At 42.6% G+C, this 16788-nt stretch overlaps 1 protein-coding gene across 1 annotated transcript in view; it reads left to right on the forward strand.

Annotated features, from left to right (window-relative positions):
* The window catches only part of CUL5 (cullin 5), a 778902-nt gene that overhangs the window by 676115 nt on the left and 85999 nt on the right, over positions 1-16788 (forward strand). The window contains exon 17 of the mRNA XM_078657044.1: positions 7038-7156. Within this exon, the coding sequence (XP_078513170.1) occupies positions 7038-7156 (119 nt within the window). The remainder of the gene's footprint in view (positions 1-7037; positions 7157-16788) is intronic.

The raw sequence follows: 16788 nt of genomic DNA on the forward strand, positions 1-16788 counted from the left end.
TGGGTCAGCGTACCTGGAGTACAGAAACCCTACTTGCCCCAGCAACACAAGAAAAAAAGGCTTTGGTCCCTCCTCTGCCTTTAGGCTAAGGTCGGCACCGAGAAAAAGTTTTGGACGCCCGGCACCAAAACACAAGGTGCTCGAGCTGGCCCCATGCCGGTGTCGAGCCGAAACCTTCAGGGTCTAAACCGAAGTATGTCGTGGTAACCATTCCATTGTTACCGAAGAGTAAATCTTCGGAGCCGAAAGGTTTGGAGCTGAAACTTTCGACATTGAATACGGTGACCAAGGAGAAAAAGTCTCCACCAAAAGAGCCTCGGTCCTGCGTTCTGCCTTCAGATCCAAAACAAACATAACTGGTAATAAATCCGGACACTGGACATATTCATGCCAAATTACCAGAGAAGAGGAAGATGGGCCTGCAGGAGGATCACTACATCCCTCTAAAGAGAAAAAATGTGGGTACTAACTTTTCTCCACCTTGCATTCTACCTCCTTCGCCTACTGATCTAAATGTGCTCATCACACCCACAAATTCACCACCCCCACTATCACCTGACCCACAGAATGAGGGGGATGAGGATAGGCCACAGGATACTGCCCCATGGGAAGACTATGACACTGATCTGAACACTGATGATGATCAGGATCTATAATCTTCCAAACACTCCCCATCTGATAACAACTTAGGATACATTGAGCTACTTAACAGGGTTACTCATTATCATGGGATGGAGCTACATAAAGAGGCTCTAGAAGATGATTTCTTATTCGAAACCCTAAATTCCTCTCAGAGAGCTACTCACACACTACCAATGCTCAAAGGGATGCTTAAGCATACAGAGGAGATCTTTAGAGATCCTGTGAGGGCAAGAATGATTGCACCCAGGGTGAAGAAAAAATATAAGCCAGCACCTACTGACCCCGCTTATATCAAAGGTCAGCTGCCTTTAGACTCTTTTAGTTTCCAATTCTCACAAGAGAGCTAACTCACAGACTACAGGTAAGCCCCCCCTCCTGATAAGGAGTCAAAATTAATTGATGCCTCGGGCAAAAAAGTAGCATCTCAAACGGCCAATCATTGGCACATTGGTGATGCTCAAGCTTTGTTAGCTCGCTATGAAGGAACTCATTACGATGAGCTAGTGAAACTAATGCAGTTCCTGTCTGATGAACACAAATCAAAGGCTAATGACCTTATTCAGGAGGATACAAATAATCACCAATACCTCCATCAGGGGAGCCTTAGATGCAGCAGACACAGCAGCCCGCGCATTGAACACCAGTGTACTGCTACGCAGGCATGCTTGGTTGAGAATTTCAGGATTCAAACCGGAGGTTAAAGCCTCTATCCTCACCCAACCATTTGATAACACCTTTTCGGCCCAACAGTGGACACTTCGCTAGAAAAAGTGAAGAAGGACACTGAGGTCACTAAGTCCATGGGGGCTTTACAATTACCCTCAAATAGGGGATCCTTTTGTCGCTTCTTTTACAGGGGTGGCTCCAAAAATATTTCCACAGAGAATCCCTCCTCCTCTTAAAAAGGCAACAACCAATCGCCCTCATCAAGAGGCTATCTTAGAGGTAGATTTAGAGGTAACAACGGTAAGGAAAGAGGCAGAGGCAACTCAACACTCACTTTCCCCACAAACAACAAATAGTGACTTCCTTCCGCTACCCCTGATCATTCCACTCCTGTTGGGGGACGTCTCTCCCAATTTCTACCTGTCTGGAATACAATCACCTCAGACAAATGGATACAACAAATTATCCAGTATGGTTACTGCCTGGAACTTACAGACACTCCCCCAAACATTCTTCCAAGATCACACACAATGTCACAAGAACATTTCAACCTTCTCAAACAAGAATTCTCTCTCTGTTAGGAAAAAGATCTATAGAACCAGTCCCGTTACAATATCAAGAGGCCGGTGTATACTCTCTGTACTTCTTAATTCCCAAGAAGGACGGCTCTCTCAGACCTATACTAGACCGCAGATAACTAAATTTATACATTCAGTCCGACCACTTTCATATGGTGACACTCCAACAAGTGCTCCCGCTCATTCAGCAAGGCGACTTTCTGTCCACTCTGGACTTAAAAGATGCCTATTTCCATTTCCCAATACACCTCGCTCACCACAAATACCTCAGGTTCATGGTAGTGGACCAGCACTATCAATTCAAGGTGCTCCCATTCGGAGTAACCACTGCACCCAGGGTTTTCACCAAATGCTTGGCAGTAGTCGTAGCTCATTTACAAAGACAACACATTCACGTCTTCCCATACCTAGAAGACTGGCTTATAAAAGCCAGCTCGCACCAAAGCTGTCTACGTCACACTCACAAAACAGTGCAGTTGCTCCATGATCTTGGATTCACGGTAAATCTTTCCAAGTCGCATCTCAAACCATCCACTCACAAAACAGTGCAGTTGCTCCACGATCTTGGATTCACGGTAAATCTTTCCAAGTCCCATCTCAAACCATCCAACACGCAAGCGTATTTGGGAGCCACTATAGATACACAAAAGACTCTGGCCTACCCCAATCCGGCCAGAATCCGCAATATGCAGACTCTACTATCTCAGTTTCAGCCTCAACACTCATTGCCAGCTCGAGTGTCCATGCAGTTACTAGGGAAGATGGCGTCTTGCATCCTAATAGCCTCCTACACAAGACTTATAATGCGTCCCCTTCAGGAATGCTTAGCACGTCAGTCGAACCAGGCTCAAGGCCTGTTATCATATCTAGTGTTGGTGAACGGCTGCACCCATCGCTCTCTGTAGTGGTGGAATCCACAAAACCTTTCAAAAGGGCTGCACTTCATCGATCCGGTTCCACAGATGGTGCTAACAGCAGACGCATCACTCACTGGTTGGGGAGCTCATCTCCAAATGCACACAACGCATGTGGATCTTGCAGAAAAAACAGCTTCACATAAATCATCTAGAGCTGCAAGCGATTTTTCTAGCGCTCAAAGCATTTCAAGTTTATCTAGTAAGCAAAGCTGTCTTGATAAGTACATACAACATGACAGCAATGTACTACATACAGAAATAGGGGGTACACACTTTCTCCAGCTGTCACACTAGCACAGACCATCTGGAGGTGGGCTATACGTCACAAAATGTATGTCCTCGCAGAACACCTTCCAGGAGTAAACCATCAAATTGCAGATGTTCTAAGTTGTCAAAGACAACAGATCCACTAATGGGAACTCCACCCTCAAGTTCTCCTCCCATTCTTGCAGATGCGGGGCTTCCCAAACATAGATCTGTTCGCCACACACCTTAACGCAAAATGCCCGAGCTTCGCATCCAGGTATCCACACCCATTGTCCAGAGGCAATGTACTATGGGTGAATTAGTCAGGGATATTTGCCTACGCTTTTCTGCCTCTCCCACTCATTTGATCAGTGGTTTGGAAACTCAGACAAGTGTCCCTGGCACTAATCCTAGTTGCTCCCATATGGGCCCGTCAACCCTGGTTCACCACCATGTTGGAGCTCTCAGTAGTTCCTTGCCAAAAACTACATCTTACACCCAATTTACTCACGCAGAGCCATGGAGAGGTAAGACATCCAGATCCCAGTCATCTCAACCTTGCGGTCTGGCACCTGAAGTCTTAGAGTTTGGCTACCACAATCTCACGCCAGACTGCAAGAGGCTAGACGTCCTACCACAAGAGCTTGCTGTGCAGCAAAGTAGAAGCGGTTTGTCATATACTGTAATACCAGTCAAATCAACCCGCTTGATGCTTCAGTTCAAAACATTATATGCTATTTATTACATTTACAGCTTTCAAACTTAGCGTACATATCCATACGCTTACATCTTGCTGCAATAGCTGCATACCTTCAGAATGGACAACATTTGTCTCTCTTCAGAGTGACTGTCATTAAAGCATTTATGAAGGGACTTAAAAGGGTCATTCCCCCAAGACGTCCACCTGCTCCAGTGTAATCTCAACATTGTCCTCACCAGACTGATGGGTCCACCTTTTGAGCCATTGCACAGATGTGAGCTGCAATTTCTCACTTGGAAGGTAGCTTTCCTCCTAGCTGTCACATCACTGAGAAGAGTGGGTGAGCTTCAGGCACTGACCATAGAAGAACCATTTTTACAAGTACACCAAAACAAAGTGGTTCTTTGGACCAACCCTAAATTTCTACCAAAGGTTATTTCTGCCTGTCATAGCAACCAATCGGTTGAGTTGCCTGTGTTCTTCCCTCAACCAGATTCTATGGCAGAACGTGTTCTACACACCTTAAATGTGAAAAGATCATTACTCTACTACATAGAAAGGACAAAACCTTTCCGTAATACGTAACCACTATTTGTGGCTTTTGCTCCATCACATAAAGGCAATCCCTTATCAAAATCAGGTATTGCATGGTGGATAGTCAAGTGCATTCAAACATACTATGCAAAACAAACATTGACAATTCCCCTTCGAGCTCACTCCAAACACATACTAGGGCATTTTTAGGAAATCTACCCATAGATGACATTTGCAAAGCCGCAACGTGGTCTACACCACACACATTCACAAAACATTGGTTTGTAGATGTGTTAGCAAGACAGCAAGCTAGTGTGGGCCAAGCAGTTTTACGTACACTATTTCAAATGACTGCAAAACCTACAGGTTAGCCACTGCTTTGGGAGATCACTTACCCAGTATGCATCTGTTCTTGGCATGTAGAGCAGTAGATTCACATGCACCCACCCGCCTCCCCGGGTACCTATACCTGTTGCAGTGACATCTTACTTAGATACATATATACCTCGACTTCAATTTCTACTACTTTTACTAACTCCATTATCACCCTCAGCAGGAAAACAATTTAAGAAAGGAGTCACCCACCTCGTGACTGGAAAAGACTTCTTCGAAAAAACAAAGTGCAAACATCCTGACCCAACACTAGATGGCAGGCTATGCAAAGCATGTGACTCTACAGCTCTACATGCCAAGAACAGATGCAAACTGGGTAAGTAGCATTTTCCTTCAAAAGTCCAGATTGGCAGCCAGGAATTACTGTGTTTTACTACTGCAGTAATCTGGGATAAAAGAGAGGTTAGCATTGAATATGAGCCAAATGTTGTTGTTTTTCATATGGTTCAGAGAAAACCCTCTCTCAGTGCTTTATATGCATTAACAAAATATGCATCAGAAAAGTCTAAAATGTATACTTTGAGGGAAATGAGAATTTTAGATAATCTTGGCAGCTACTTATGGTTTGAACACAAAACTCTATTTGTGAGTTTGTTGCATCTCTTTGTGGTTTAGTTTATTAATTTTTGAGGGGGGAGTTTTATATAGCGCAAACTCGACCCAACGGTATGCGAGCACTTTAGATGATTACGAGTTGCATTAGAGACTGACACATTCATTTAAGTTTGGCACTTGGAGATTAAGTAATTATCACAGGATGTTGAGCGTCGTTGGCGAGCCACAAACCCAGTTCCGCAGATTCGAGGCTGGCCGCCCTATCTGTTAGGCCACGTCATGTGTTGCCTTTTATTGTTTAGTATTTGGTGAATATTTCACAGAATCATAGCCCATTCAATGGCATCTAAGGCAGCCATAGCATCCTTTATCGTTAACATTATATTTAACAACATGAGTCAGCTTACTCTAGTTTAGAGTATAACATTAATTTGTACTTCTGTCACTGAAGAGTCACGCATTAGGAAGAATTCAGATCAAGTGGGTGACCTGTACATGTCCCAGCATCCTGTTTTTTAAGCAAAGTAGTTTTTTTTTGTTCTGCCGTGCATCTGAATGCTCAAACGCAATGTGCACCGTTTACCACATTGACTACTATATTTGCATGTCAGTGATGGGAATCAATTCTGGGCATCCACATGCTCATGTAGCATGCTGCTGCTGAAGGGCCAGTTGTTTATATGGATCACATCATTTTAAAGTGATATTTGGATGCTATTTTTATGTCTCACCTACCAGAATATGCAGGCTGTATGTTAGCAAAAATACCTATTACCAGCGTTCAGTGGGCTTAAAGCCTGTCCTTTGCTTAGGATTGGTTGGCTTTATCATTCATTTGCTAACTTCATATACATCAGCTTGTGTGGGTTTTGCAACCTCTTCTTGTGATTGACCCTCCCTTGGAGAATTGACTTATTACACATGCTTCCACAGCTCACTTTTAACGCATTCATTTTGTGTTTTTGATTAAGCATTCAACAAGACTGCATGTGTTTTTCAGCTGTCTCCCTCATGCACTGCACTCCCGTCCTCTGACAGGCTCTGAGTTGCTCTCTCGAATGTGTATTTATCAGCCCTGACCCTCCTGATGTTGTGCACGCCCTTGTGTGCTTCTCCCCTGCATCACTTTTTCATCCATGTGCTTCCGCACAACAGTTCCCTCTTTCATGCTGACCCATGTGATTCTCTTCTTCCCGTAATCCATGTTTCCTCTGTCCTGCCAATGTTGCTTCCTCAGCCCTCCGTGTTGTTTCTGTCCCCCTTCCCTCCAGTGTTGCTTCTACCTTCCCAGCTTTTCTTGGCCTCCTTGTATTGTTTTGTTTCACCCGAGCCCGCTGTTGCTTCCCCTTCCCACCCTCACCATGCTCCCCCCCACCTCTACCTCAAAATAATGAAAAATTATTTCTATGATAGAAAATAAAACGGGAAAAATGCTTGTGTTACTTTGTAGGTGTCCGCATACATGCACGCTGTGCCCGATGAAAAATAATTTAGGCGGATACGTCATAGCTCTTTTTGTTTGTCCACGTCTGTAAGAACCATTGGCAAAACAAATGTTTTTCTAAAGGGTCGGGTTCCAAAGGGAAAACCTATTGGCTTTGCCTTTATTTGCTCTTTATTAGCTCTTGAAATGGATTCTAACTTAATTATTTTTAGAAACTGAGTAAAGTTGTATAATATAAAATGTTTTTATTTTAGCTGTTTTATCTGATATGTTAATAACTATGCAAAGTATCAGTAAATAATGCAACAGGTGTAATCTTTATAGAGAGGTTGATCTATGTTTTTTGTTTTTGTTTTGGTCAGTCTCTTGTAGCTTTTCCAAAACTGAAACGTCAAGTTTTATCCTATGAACCGCAAGTGAACTCACCTAAAGACTTTACAGAAGGAACCCTTTTCTCAGTGAATCAGGAGTTCAGTTTAATGTAAGACAAATCAATGACTTTTAGCACTAGAAATGTTTATTTATGACTTTAAAATAGCTTACTAATATTTTAGCACTGAATTGTTTAACAATAAGCAGGTTTTTCAGATCCCAAAGGGAGGCATATAGAGTAACTTCATTTAGTATTTTTCGTAATAAAAAAAGTTGTGGGTTCTTTTTGTTTGCATTGTAAACCCACAATTACCAGACATTCTGGAGTTGTATTACTGAATGAAACGGTCATGCCACTTTAGGTGCAGATGCAAATTTAATCTAGTTTGTGAAACTGAATAAGTTCTGTATTTTGTATTTGTTTTGTAGTGTCTTTTCAAAGCAAGGGTTACACTGTGCATTGTCTGAGTCTACTAGCCTAATGAGATAAAAATGTATATATTTATATAAAACATAATTTGAAACCTATTTATACACTATTTACTGTTGCATTCAACTTCCTGTCCTAGAGGCTCTCGGGATTATCTTGTCCACTGAAGCATTTTTTGCACAGCACTAAATATTCTTAAGCAAAGAATGAAACATTTCCTAGCTATCATAACAGAAAGTTTTAATTCTATTAAAGAGAGGATTAGGCTTTACTTTGTCTACTTTTATTCACCTGCAGCCTTTAATTTCATGCAGATTTAACAATAAAATACTACATTTCCCATAATTTATTGGGAAAGAAACAAAAAACAGTCCATCCAGTCAGGACGCTGCACATCCATATAACATTCCCTGGAGAATATCCGCCTCTTTCTTCCTGTGACCAGAAGCCATCTTCTTCAAAGGTTTCTCCTATTTACTCGAATCAGCCTTGAGAAAAGAAAACCATAGCGTAAGGTGCCAGTTTTCAGGTGACAGGGACTCAGATGTCAACCAACAGTGTGAAGATATAAACTTAACCATGTCTAACAAGATATGAAGTTCGTAATAAATCATCATATGCATAAATTAAATACACCTAAATGACCAAAGTATATTGAACCCTCTTGTCTCGTCGGGTGGGTATGTTAACAGGGTTAGAAGAATGGGTGGGTTAATCCTTTCCTCCATGTCCTTAATAGAAGTGAAACTTTACATTAGTATCAATGTTCTCTCTTATTTTTTCCCTCTGTATGCGGCAGTGTATGGGTGTATGGTCTGCAATGAAGACTATGTGCGCCATGACCCCGACCATGCAGGCGAGTGCAGCAACAAATATCAATGCAAATACCACTCCAAAATTGCATTTAACGTGAAAAGAAGATGCATTTCCACACATACAGCACCATGTGAGTGGTCTTAAGACATATTTGCAATTTAGATACACATGCAATGGCCTTGAAGGACAGTCCATTCAGGAAATGGAAAGCCATGAACGCCCCACAAAAAGCACTGTTTGGAGTGAGCCGACTCTGTATTACTTCTGGTAGATCACAGAAACTGCCTAATAGTGCTTATTCACCTGGATAGAGCTCATGTTATTGGCCTCACACTATTCTTCTCTGTGGTATGTAGAGAGGCCAAAGGTTTGAGGTACATATAGTCTTAACACCTCTAGGACCCATTGACAAGCACTGTGTGAAACTAGCACTGCATTCTGCCTCAACTCCAGAGCTCGCAATGAAATCCAGCCATAAAAATGCACTCGCGTCTTCTCAAGACACCCTCTGAAATTCTTACATAATGTGGATGAATATGTTAAATAAGATGTGTGCCAAAAGGCACTCCTACCCCTCATCTTTGTCACAAGCATATAACCTGACTCCCCTTGTATGTCTTTACACAAAGACGTCTTATTTGCATACAGGAGAAAACTTCAGTTACTGCAGATGAAAGTTGACCTGGTTCCATAGAATGTCATTGCTGAGCTTTGTCAAGTGAAACTCTGAGATCAACAAATGCTGTTAAAAATATTTCCCCCAAGCAAACTATTTCGTCCTTTTTCAACGCAGGTGGAGTTAATGTTCCACTATAGCAAATGAATGCCCAAAGACAGCGTAGTAATTGTTGAAAGTATTGGACCAAAATGTTCCCAAAGAGTTTACAGACAGTATTGTGGATGGAGGGATTAGCCTATAGTATTTTGTGGGCATTCATTCCTCTCTTTAATATTTGGAATTTTTATGGCCAGTTGCCAGGGTGTGAGGATGATGCTCAATTGGAGCATGTTGTTAAATAACTTAGTCAGAGTGTTGCCCAGATGTTAGTATCTATGGCAGGAAAATGTGTCTGCACCAGGTGAATGTATCTGCACCAGGTCCTGACTTGCAGCCTTACGCCTCTTCTGTTCCCTAATGGCTAATTCTACCTCCTCAATTGTAAATAGCAGGAAGTTAGTCCTGGACCCTCAGTCACAAAAGTGTCTAGGGCAAACGTAAATGGCATATGTCATAGTGGATTCATTACCATATAGATTCACAAAATGGGTAAATGATGTCTGAGTAGGTATAACATTCAGGAGCACAAGCATGTCCCCTCAAGGTTCTAATTAGTAGTATAAAAAGAGATGATAGTCTTTCTTGGTTATTGCTACCTAGTTTGTTTTAAAGCATTTCTTCTTAATCTTGATTGGATTTTTATATTTAGCCCTGGCGGCAGTCAGGCTTTGGAAACCGATTGATCCTTTTATTACTGCCATTAGTTCAATGTTTGCCGCTCACCTTTCCAAAAAGACGTGGCAGGCTTTCAACAAGTGCACAAAGAAGTATTACTCCCATGTAATTCTACAGTACCCAATCAATTGTACTCATGCTTTGTGTAATAGTATTGAATGCTGCAGCCAGTCGAGCTACTACTCCTCTTTTAAAAAAAACAAAAACATTTAACTTGAATTGTAAATGTAACACAGCCATACAAGTGGCGAACAACTTCGATATGACAAATTATTTTGCATACCAGATGTGGGGGTGAAGCAGTATGGGATAGTTATACAAATATGTTCACTTGATTCATATAAAACGTCATCACTTAGCCATTCGCTTCTGCAACCATATTCCCTTAGTATGGGAAGCCAGTTCAGTTCACCAGTTACTTATTCAGTATTGTTTGCGGAACAACCTCCAACACTTTGTATACTGTCTCAGTTGCTCCTGTGTTTTCCACCTTCTCTCCTAACAAATGCCCATCCATATGGCCCATTCCAGAACATCTTTTCAAACTTGTGTAGGCAGTTGCAACTTTCATATACTACTTGCTAAAGGATATGTCTACCTTAGTGCTGTTCTAGGTGGGCTGTCCACCCAAAGTAAAGATCTCGTCATGGGATCTTTCTTTTTAAAATATAAAATATTTTAATTGTATTCTTTGTAGCACAAATAAGAATTTCAGAATAGCTATCTTTTCGGACAGGCCTGCTCGCCCACCACAGAAAAAGGGAGTGTCATCCACCTTCAGGCTATCTCTGAGGAATGTCTGATTTGTCCAATGACAGCCAGATCTCCAAATATGTAAAGCGTGCATATTGATTTGGGGGAATAGACAACCCCCCCCTTAGTGGCCCAGTTTCTACAGAGAGCAGCACTGTCTTTTCCCAGTTTATGCCTTGCTCTGCATATTCGCAATCTAGATAAAATATACATTTGCATCTTAAAAGGGAGTTCTCTTGTTATGCTCTGTACAACAATAGATTGTTGGCGTCCAATGATATTCTTTCATTCCAGTTTGGTCTAATTTCCAACCCCATTTCGGCGAATCTCTTCCTTTCACTATGCCAAAGGCTCAATCGTCTGTGCTAACAGCATGGATGACATGGAGTAAAAAGATAATAATTTATGGATTTGGTATTGTGTGCCCTCAAGTAACAGGAGTAGGATCTATTTTCTCAGTTGTTTTTCCTCCGTATATCACCGAGGCCCATTGCGTGTATAACCATTCCCTCCCCAAGTTCATCCATGCATTACCCAGAGGTGGTTTAAGGTTGGATTTATCCTTCCCGGCGTCTATTGCTACGTTAAAGTCCTCACCCAGCAGTAACAGATGTGGCTTGCCATTTGGCTGTTGCAGTATAGTCTCATGCAGGCCTTGGGTGGAGTAGAAGTACACCATGAAGAGGCTCTCTCCATCCCATTTTCTTGGAGCATGCACATATTATTTATTTATTAAATTTGTAAGGCGCGGCAGCTACCCAAAAAGGGTATCCCGGCTCCGGAGCAGATCGAAAGAATGTATAGCGGCTTATTGAGTTACTGGTTAAAAAGCCTAGTCTTCGAGGATTTGTGAAATAGGGTATATACCGTTTCGTTTCGGATGGCTGTGGGAAGTGGGTTCCATAGTGAGGGACCGAGGTAAGCGGACGATCTACCTCCCACTCGTGATAGTCCTTTTATGTCCCTACATGTATCGTATAAATGCAATGGAATTGTTTTATCAGTATTGAAGCACTCCCATCGAGCCTCTGGCATAATCAGAGTAGCATAGCATCTATATATATCTTGCTGAATAAACTGCCACTTATGATAACTTTTGCCATCCTTGTACTTGGATATCAACTTCTACTCTATTCTACTGCAAGGGATGTTGACATTTCAGGGCAAGCTACTAAGAAGCCAATTCATGTTCTGTTATAGAGGTAGTCTCCCTCATTTGGGCCCGAAGCATTTCTGGCGTCTAGGGATGCTTGTTATTTAACCTACACTAGTCATTTTTATGCAAGGTAAAAGAACTCCTAAATCCCCACTACCCTCCCATGCCACATCAACACTATGCGGTGCACTTAGAACTATCCACCTTACCAATGCATACCATACCCCAACACTGACCGGTTAAAACCAGTTAGAAACAGATTACCAGAGTGCCTAGGTTTCTAGTCCATTGTGGTAAATTACCAGGCAGTAGATGGCCGGGTGTTGATCAGTCATCTTTTCTCTGCTTATGTCTCCAGCCCCTCAGAAAACATTGTGCATTTGTTTGACCCAGTCAGTCTTGTCATGGTTATTGAGATTGTATATCCCACTGCTCTGGGGTAGGTACTTACACCAGATCCTTTCACCAGAGATCCGCTTGACTTTTTGTGTAGTTTATTTAGTTCCATCCAGATGGAGCCCCTGGGGTGCTGTGATCAATATTACTTTGTGAGTTTAGTCCCCGTTTCTTTTTTCCCATTCTGCTGTCAGTCGAGGTTTTCATCCTGAGGTCTGATTCTTGTCCAAGTGTGTTTTTAGGGCTTGCTGACTGGCAGGCTGCAGTGCCAGGAGGCATTCAAGCGTAGTGTTTCTTGAGGGATGGTTGGGGTCATCTGGGGATGATCATGGCTGTGAGGTGGTTTGTATTTTGCATTTTGCTTTTCTCTTTTTTCCTTTATTACTGCTGTCTCCTCTCTAGCTTTGCCAAGTGCCTCCAGGGGTCATTCTTTATTGTGGGTCCTCCATGGGGTGACTGGCAACTACCCTTCCAGCTGCTCCTTCAGTTAGGTCATGAATTTCTAGGATCTCCTTCTGCGATGATTCTCAGGTGTGCTGGGATAGTATCATATATGTAATTACTCTTTGCATTTAGGCTTTTATGGCTGTGTTGAACTTAAGCTTCTGTTTTTGTGTATATAAACAAAGAACAATTTCTCAACCGGTGATCATTTAGAGGGCAAAAATATTAGAGAAGACACAAGTAATGGGAGAGAAACTGAAAAAGGCAGACCACAAGAAACTGTAAAGGGAAAGTAGACTCTTATTGCAAGTAGTGATATCAGCACTACATTACAGTGTATGCATAAGTACCCCAATAGTGGGTGTGCCCTTTTTGTGCTTGTGACGGTGAACGGCGCAGGTACACAATGTGGTGAAAACAGCGTGGATGGTGCAAAAAATACAGAAGAATAAGAGGACAAAAACACAATGGAGATTATTTATAAATCAGGTTTTGCTGCTTGGAAAGACTTCAGTAATGCCCGAAATTGACTGGTAGCATCCTGTGATGTCATGGCTCTGCTTAACTCATTCTTTTGTGTTTGTGTCAGCTTCGTTTATGTACATCACATACGCGTGATGGCATTAGTGTCTTTACGTACTCCATCCATACAAACCGACGAGGAGCATTAAAAAACCTTATATTAATAGTCTTTTGTGTGCAAACGTCTAGTATTGGAATTGATTTATCAACAGATTTTCATGAGAAAGCACCACAGAACGGGGAAATTGAAGGGCAGGTGAGGAATGTGTAGTTAGTCTCTAACAAAAGGCATTACAGAAGGTAAGTCATTTGTTCTTCTGATAGAGACGTCTAACTGCAGATTCCTCCCCTTTTGAATAGATACCAGAGCAGTACCTCCCAGGTAGTGGGTCTATGGAAGGGCTCAAACTAGGAATCCTGAAGAACAGATTGGGCGAAATGCCATTTCCTCCTGACTTGATTATGGAGATAATAATGTTTGGTGAATGTGTGCAGCCTGACAAATATACAAAACCAACACACCCTGTGCTGATGCTGTAGTAGCATCTTTTGCCCTAGAAGAGTGTGCACGCAACCCCTCTGGTGGTTGTCGCTGAACCAGCTCATAACAGATCTTAATACATAAGACAATCCTTCTAGATATTGTTCTCTTTTTCACTGCCTTACCCTTTTTAACTTCAGAAAAACTGTCCTGTCGTAATTCCTTAAAACTCTTCGGAGAAAAACTGAAAGCTCTCTTAGGATCTAGACAATGCAATCGTTTCTACTCTTTTGCGGGATGAGGAGGAGCAGAAAAGCAGGCCATGGATTGCCATACATGAAAAGGCATAAAAAACCTTTGGAAGGAATGCTGCCCTCGTTCGAAGAACCACCTTATCAGGAAAAAAATAAAAAATAAGGAGGCACTGATGAAAAAACCTGCCTGAAGATCACTCACTCGCCTAGCTGACTTAATAGCTATAAGGAACACAATTTTCAACGTCATTAACTTTAAAGAACAACTGTGCATGAGCTCAAAAGACAAACACGTAATATTAGTCAAAACTAAATTTAAGTCCCATTGTGGTATTATAAATGGAAAGGCGGAAAAATATGAATCAACCCTTTAAAAAAACATATCACAACAGTTGATTAAAAAAATGATTGTTGATCCGGTAAATAGAAGAAAGCTGAATGGGCAGCTAAGTAACCGTTAGCCTTAGATGCAGCATGGGCTTCCTATGCCATAGGTAAATAAAATAAAAGAATATCAGAAAGAGAAGCTTGTAAAGGTTTGATTTGACGTGACGAACACCACGCCAGAAGCTTCTTCCAGCGACCATCATAAACAGTTTTTGTAGATGCAAGCCTGACTGCCAAAATCACCCGAGCACTTCCGGAGGAAGATCATATGTCGACAACAGCCTCCGTTTAATCTCTATACATGGAGGTGTAAAGTGCTTGGTTTTAGGTGGAGACCTCGACCCTGCTGCTGTGACAGGAGATCCACCAGAAGAGGCAGCTGAATTGGAGGATTGATGCTCATGGCCAGAAATTCTGGGTACCACACTGTCCTTGCCCAGTTCAGAGCCACTTGGAAGAGTTGGGCTCTGTCTCTCTTGATCTTCTTGAGCACTCTGGGCAGTAGTGGTAGAGGTGGATAGGCATGTAGGAGTACCAAATCAGGCTGATGGAGTCCCGTAGGTAGGTCTGCCTTGGGTTATCCCAACGCCCAAAATCCCAGACACTGCATGTTCTCTACATTGGGCGCAAAGACAGAGCCCACAACCCTACTCTGCCCTGTTGGTTACCATACCACATGGCGGTCATATTATCCGTGAGTACTTGCACTCGCTCCCCCTTGATCCGTGGAAGCAAAGACAAACAGATTGCTCAAAACGCCTACAGATTTAAATTTATTTATTTATTTATAGGTTTGTATAGCGCTGGAATCAACTCACATTGGAGTATCTCTGCGCTTTGACACCTGAAGAGCACCAGGGGATAGATGGGGGTGGGAGCTAAATTTCATTTTTAAACAGTAAGGTTTTTAATTGTTTCCGAAATTTTAAATGGTCTGTGCATTGTTTAAGTGACAGAGGGAGTTTGTTCCATAGAGTAGGTCCTGCTATGGAAAGTGCCTTGCTCCCGTGTCTGACTTTCTTGGCCCGTGGCACCAGCAAAAGAAGATTATTACTGGACCTAAGAGATCGAGTGGGGGTGTATGGAACAAATTTCTTTTCCAAATAGGCAGGCCCTTGTCCATTTAAGCACTTATGAATCAGGCAGCATGTTTTAAATTTCGTTCTCTGCCGGACTGAAAGCCAATGAAGTTGGTCAAGAAGAGGTTTGGAGGCAGTTCTGGGAGGGGCATTAAGGACCAAACGAGCCGCAGTATTCTGGATGACTTGAAGTTTGGCCAACACCCCTTCATTGGCAGAAAGCAGTAGACCGTTGCAATAATCAATCCTGCTTAGAACAAGTAGCTGAACTAAGGTTCTCCTCACCGAATCAGGCAGAAGAGGAAAGACCTTGCGCAGTAGGCTGATGGTATGAAAGCATATACCTGAGATATAGTTAACATGTTGCTTGAGTGTCAGGTCTTGATCCAGACGGACCCCTAGATTCTTTACAATCGACTTGGGTTCAGGAACAACTCCCAAGTCGCTGGGCCACCAATCCGGGGACCAAAGCAATTTAGCTTCTCCAAACAACATAACCTCAGTTTTACTGACGTTGCATTGAAGGCAGTTGGCCGACATCCATTGTGCCACTGCCTTCATACCGGCTGAAAAGGAGCTCTTCACTTCAGCGGAGATAGTTTTGAACGGGAAGAGGAGCTGCGTGTCATCAGCATATGACACGGGGATGAAACCATACTTACGCATCACTCTTGCCAGGGGTGCCACATAGATGTTGAAAAGAGTGGGGCTCAAACAAGAGCCCTGTGGCACCCCTTTGGAAATCTCTACCTCCGCTGACCGATACGCACCCATGGTGACACTCTGGGTGCGGCCGGATAGAAAGCTCTTTAGCCAGGCAAGGGCTTTATTTTTGATCCCGGCGTTCGACAACCGTTCTGTCAAGATGGAGTGTGACACGGTGTCGAACGCCGCTGATAGATCTAACAAAACCAGGATCACTGAAAAGCCCTTGTCTTGGTACATGTGCAAATCGTCAGTCACAGATATCAAAGTGGACTCCGTGCTATGCCTCGGCCTAAACCCGGACTGAGAATAGTCAAGGACGTCAGCCAATTCAATATACTTGGATAGATGGAAATTTACATGCTTTTCAGTTATTTTCCCAAGAAAGGGTAGCAATGAGATTGGCCTTAGATTAGCCAATTCAGTCCAAGGAATGGCGGTGTTTTTCCTAATGGGCCTGACGAGGGCTCTTTTCCATTCTTTAGGGACGTGGCCGGAACTAAGTGAAAGATTCACAAGTTGCTCAAAAATAGGAGAGAGCTGCTCTGTCAGAGCAGGTATGATCCTAGCTGTGATGATGTCATCCGGACTCCCACTTTTAATGTTGGTAGTCAGTGTAGAAATTTCCTCCAAAGAAATAGGGGGAAAAGATTCCAAAGAATGTATATCCTGTTTCAGCTCTGTATCAGCCTGGGAAAATGCTGTTGTTGAGGAATCATTATTATTAACAGCACTGACTATTTTTTCATAAATTTTGTCAATTTTAGTGGTGAAGAAATGAGATATCTCGTCACACAGCTGTTGGGATGCTACTTCTACAGATTTGCATGCTGTAGGCTTGACAAAGGTTTGCAGAATTTGATAG

Source organism: Lissotriton helveticus, chromosome 8, assembly GCF_964261635.1.
Source record: "Lissotriton helveticus chromosome 8, aLisHel1.1, whole genome shotgun sequence".
Classification (NCBI taxonomy): Eukaryota; Metazoa; Chordata; class Amphibia; order Caudata; family Salamandridae; genus Lissotriton; species Lissotriton helveticus.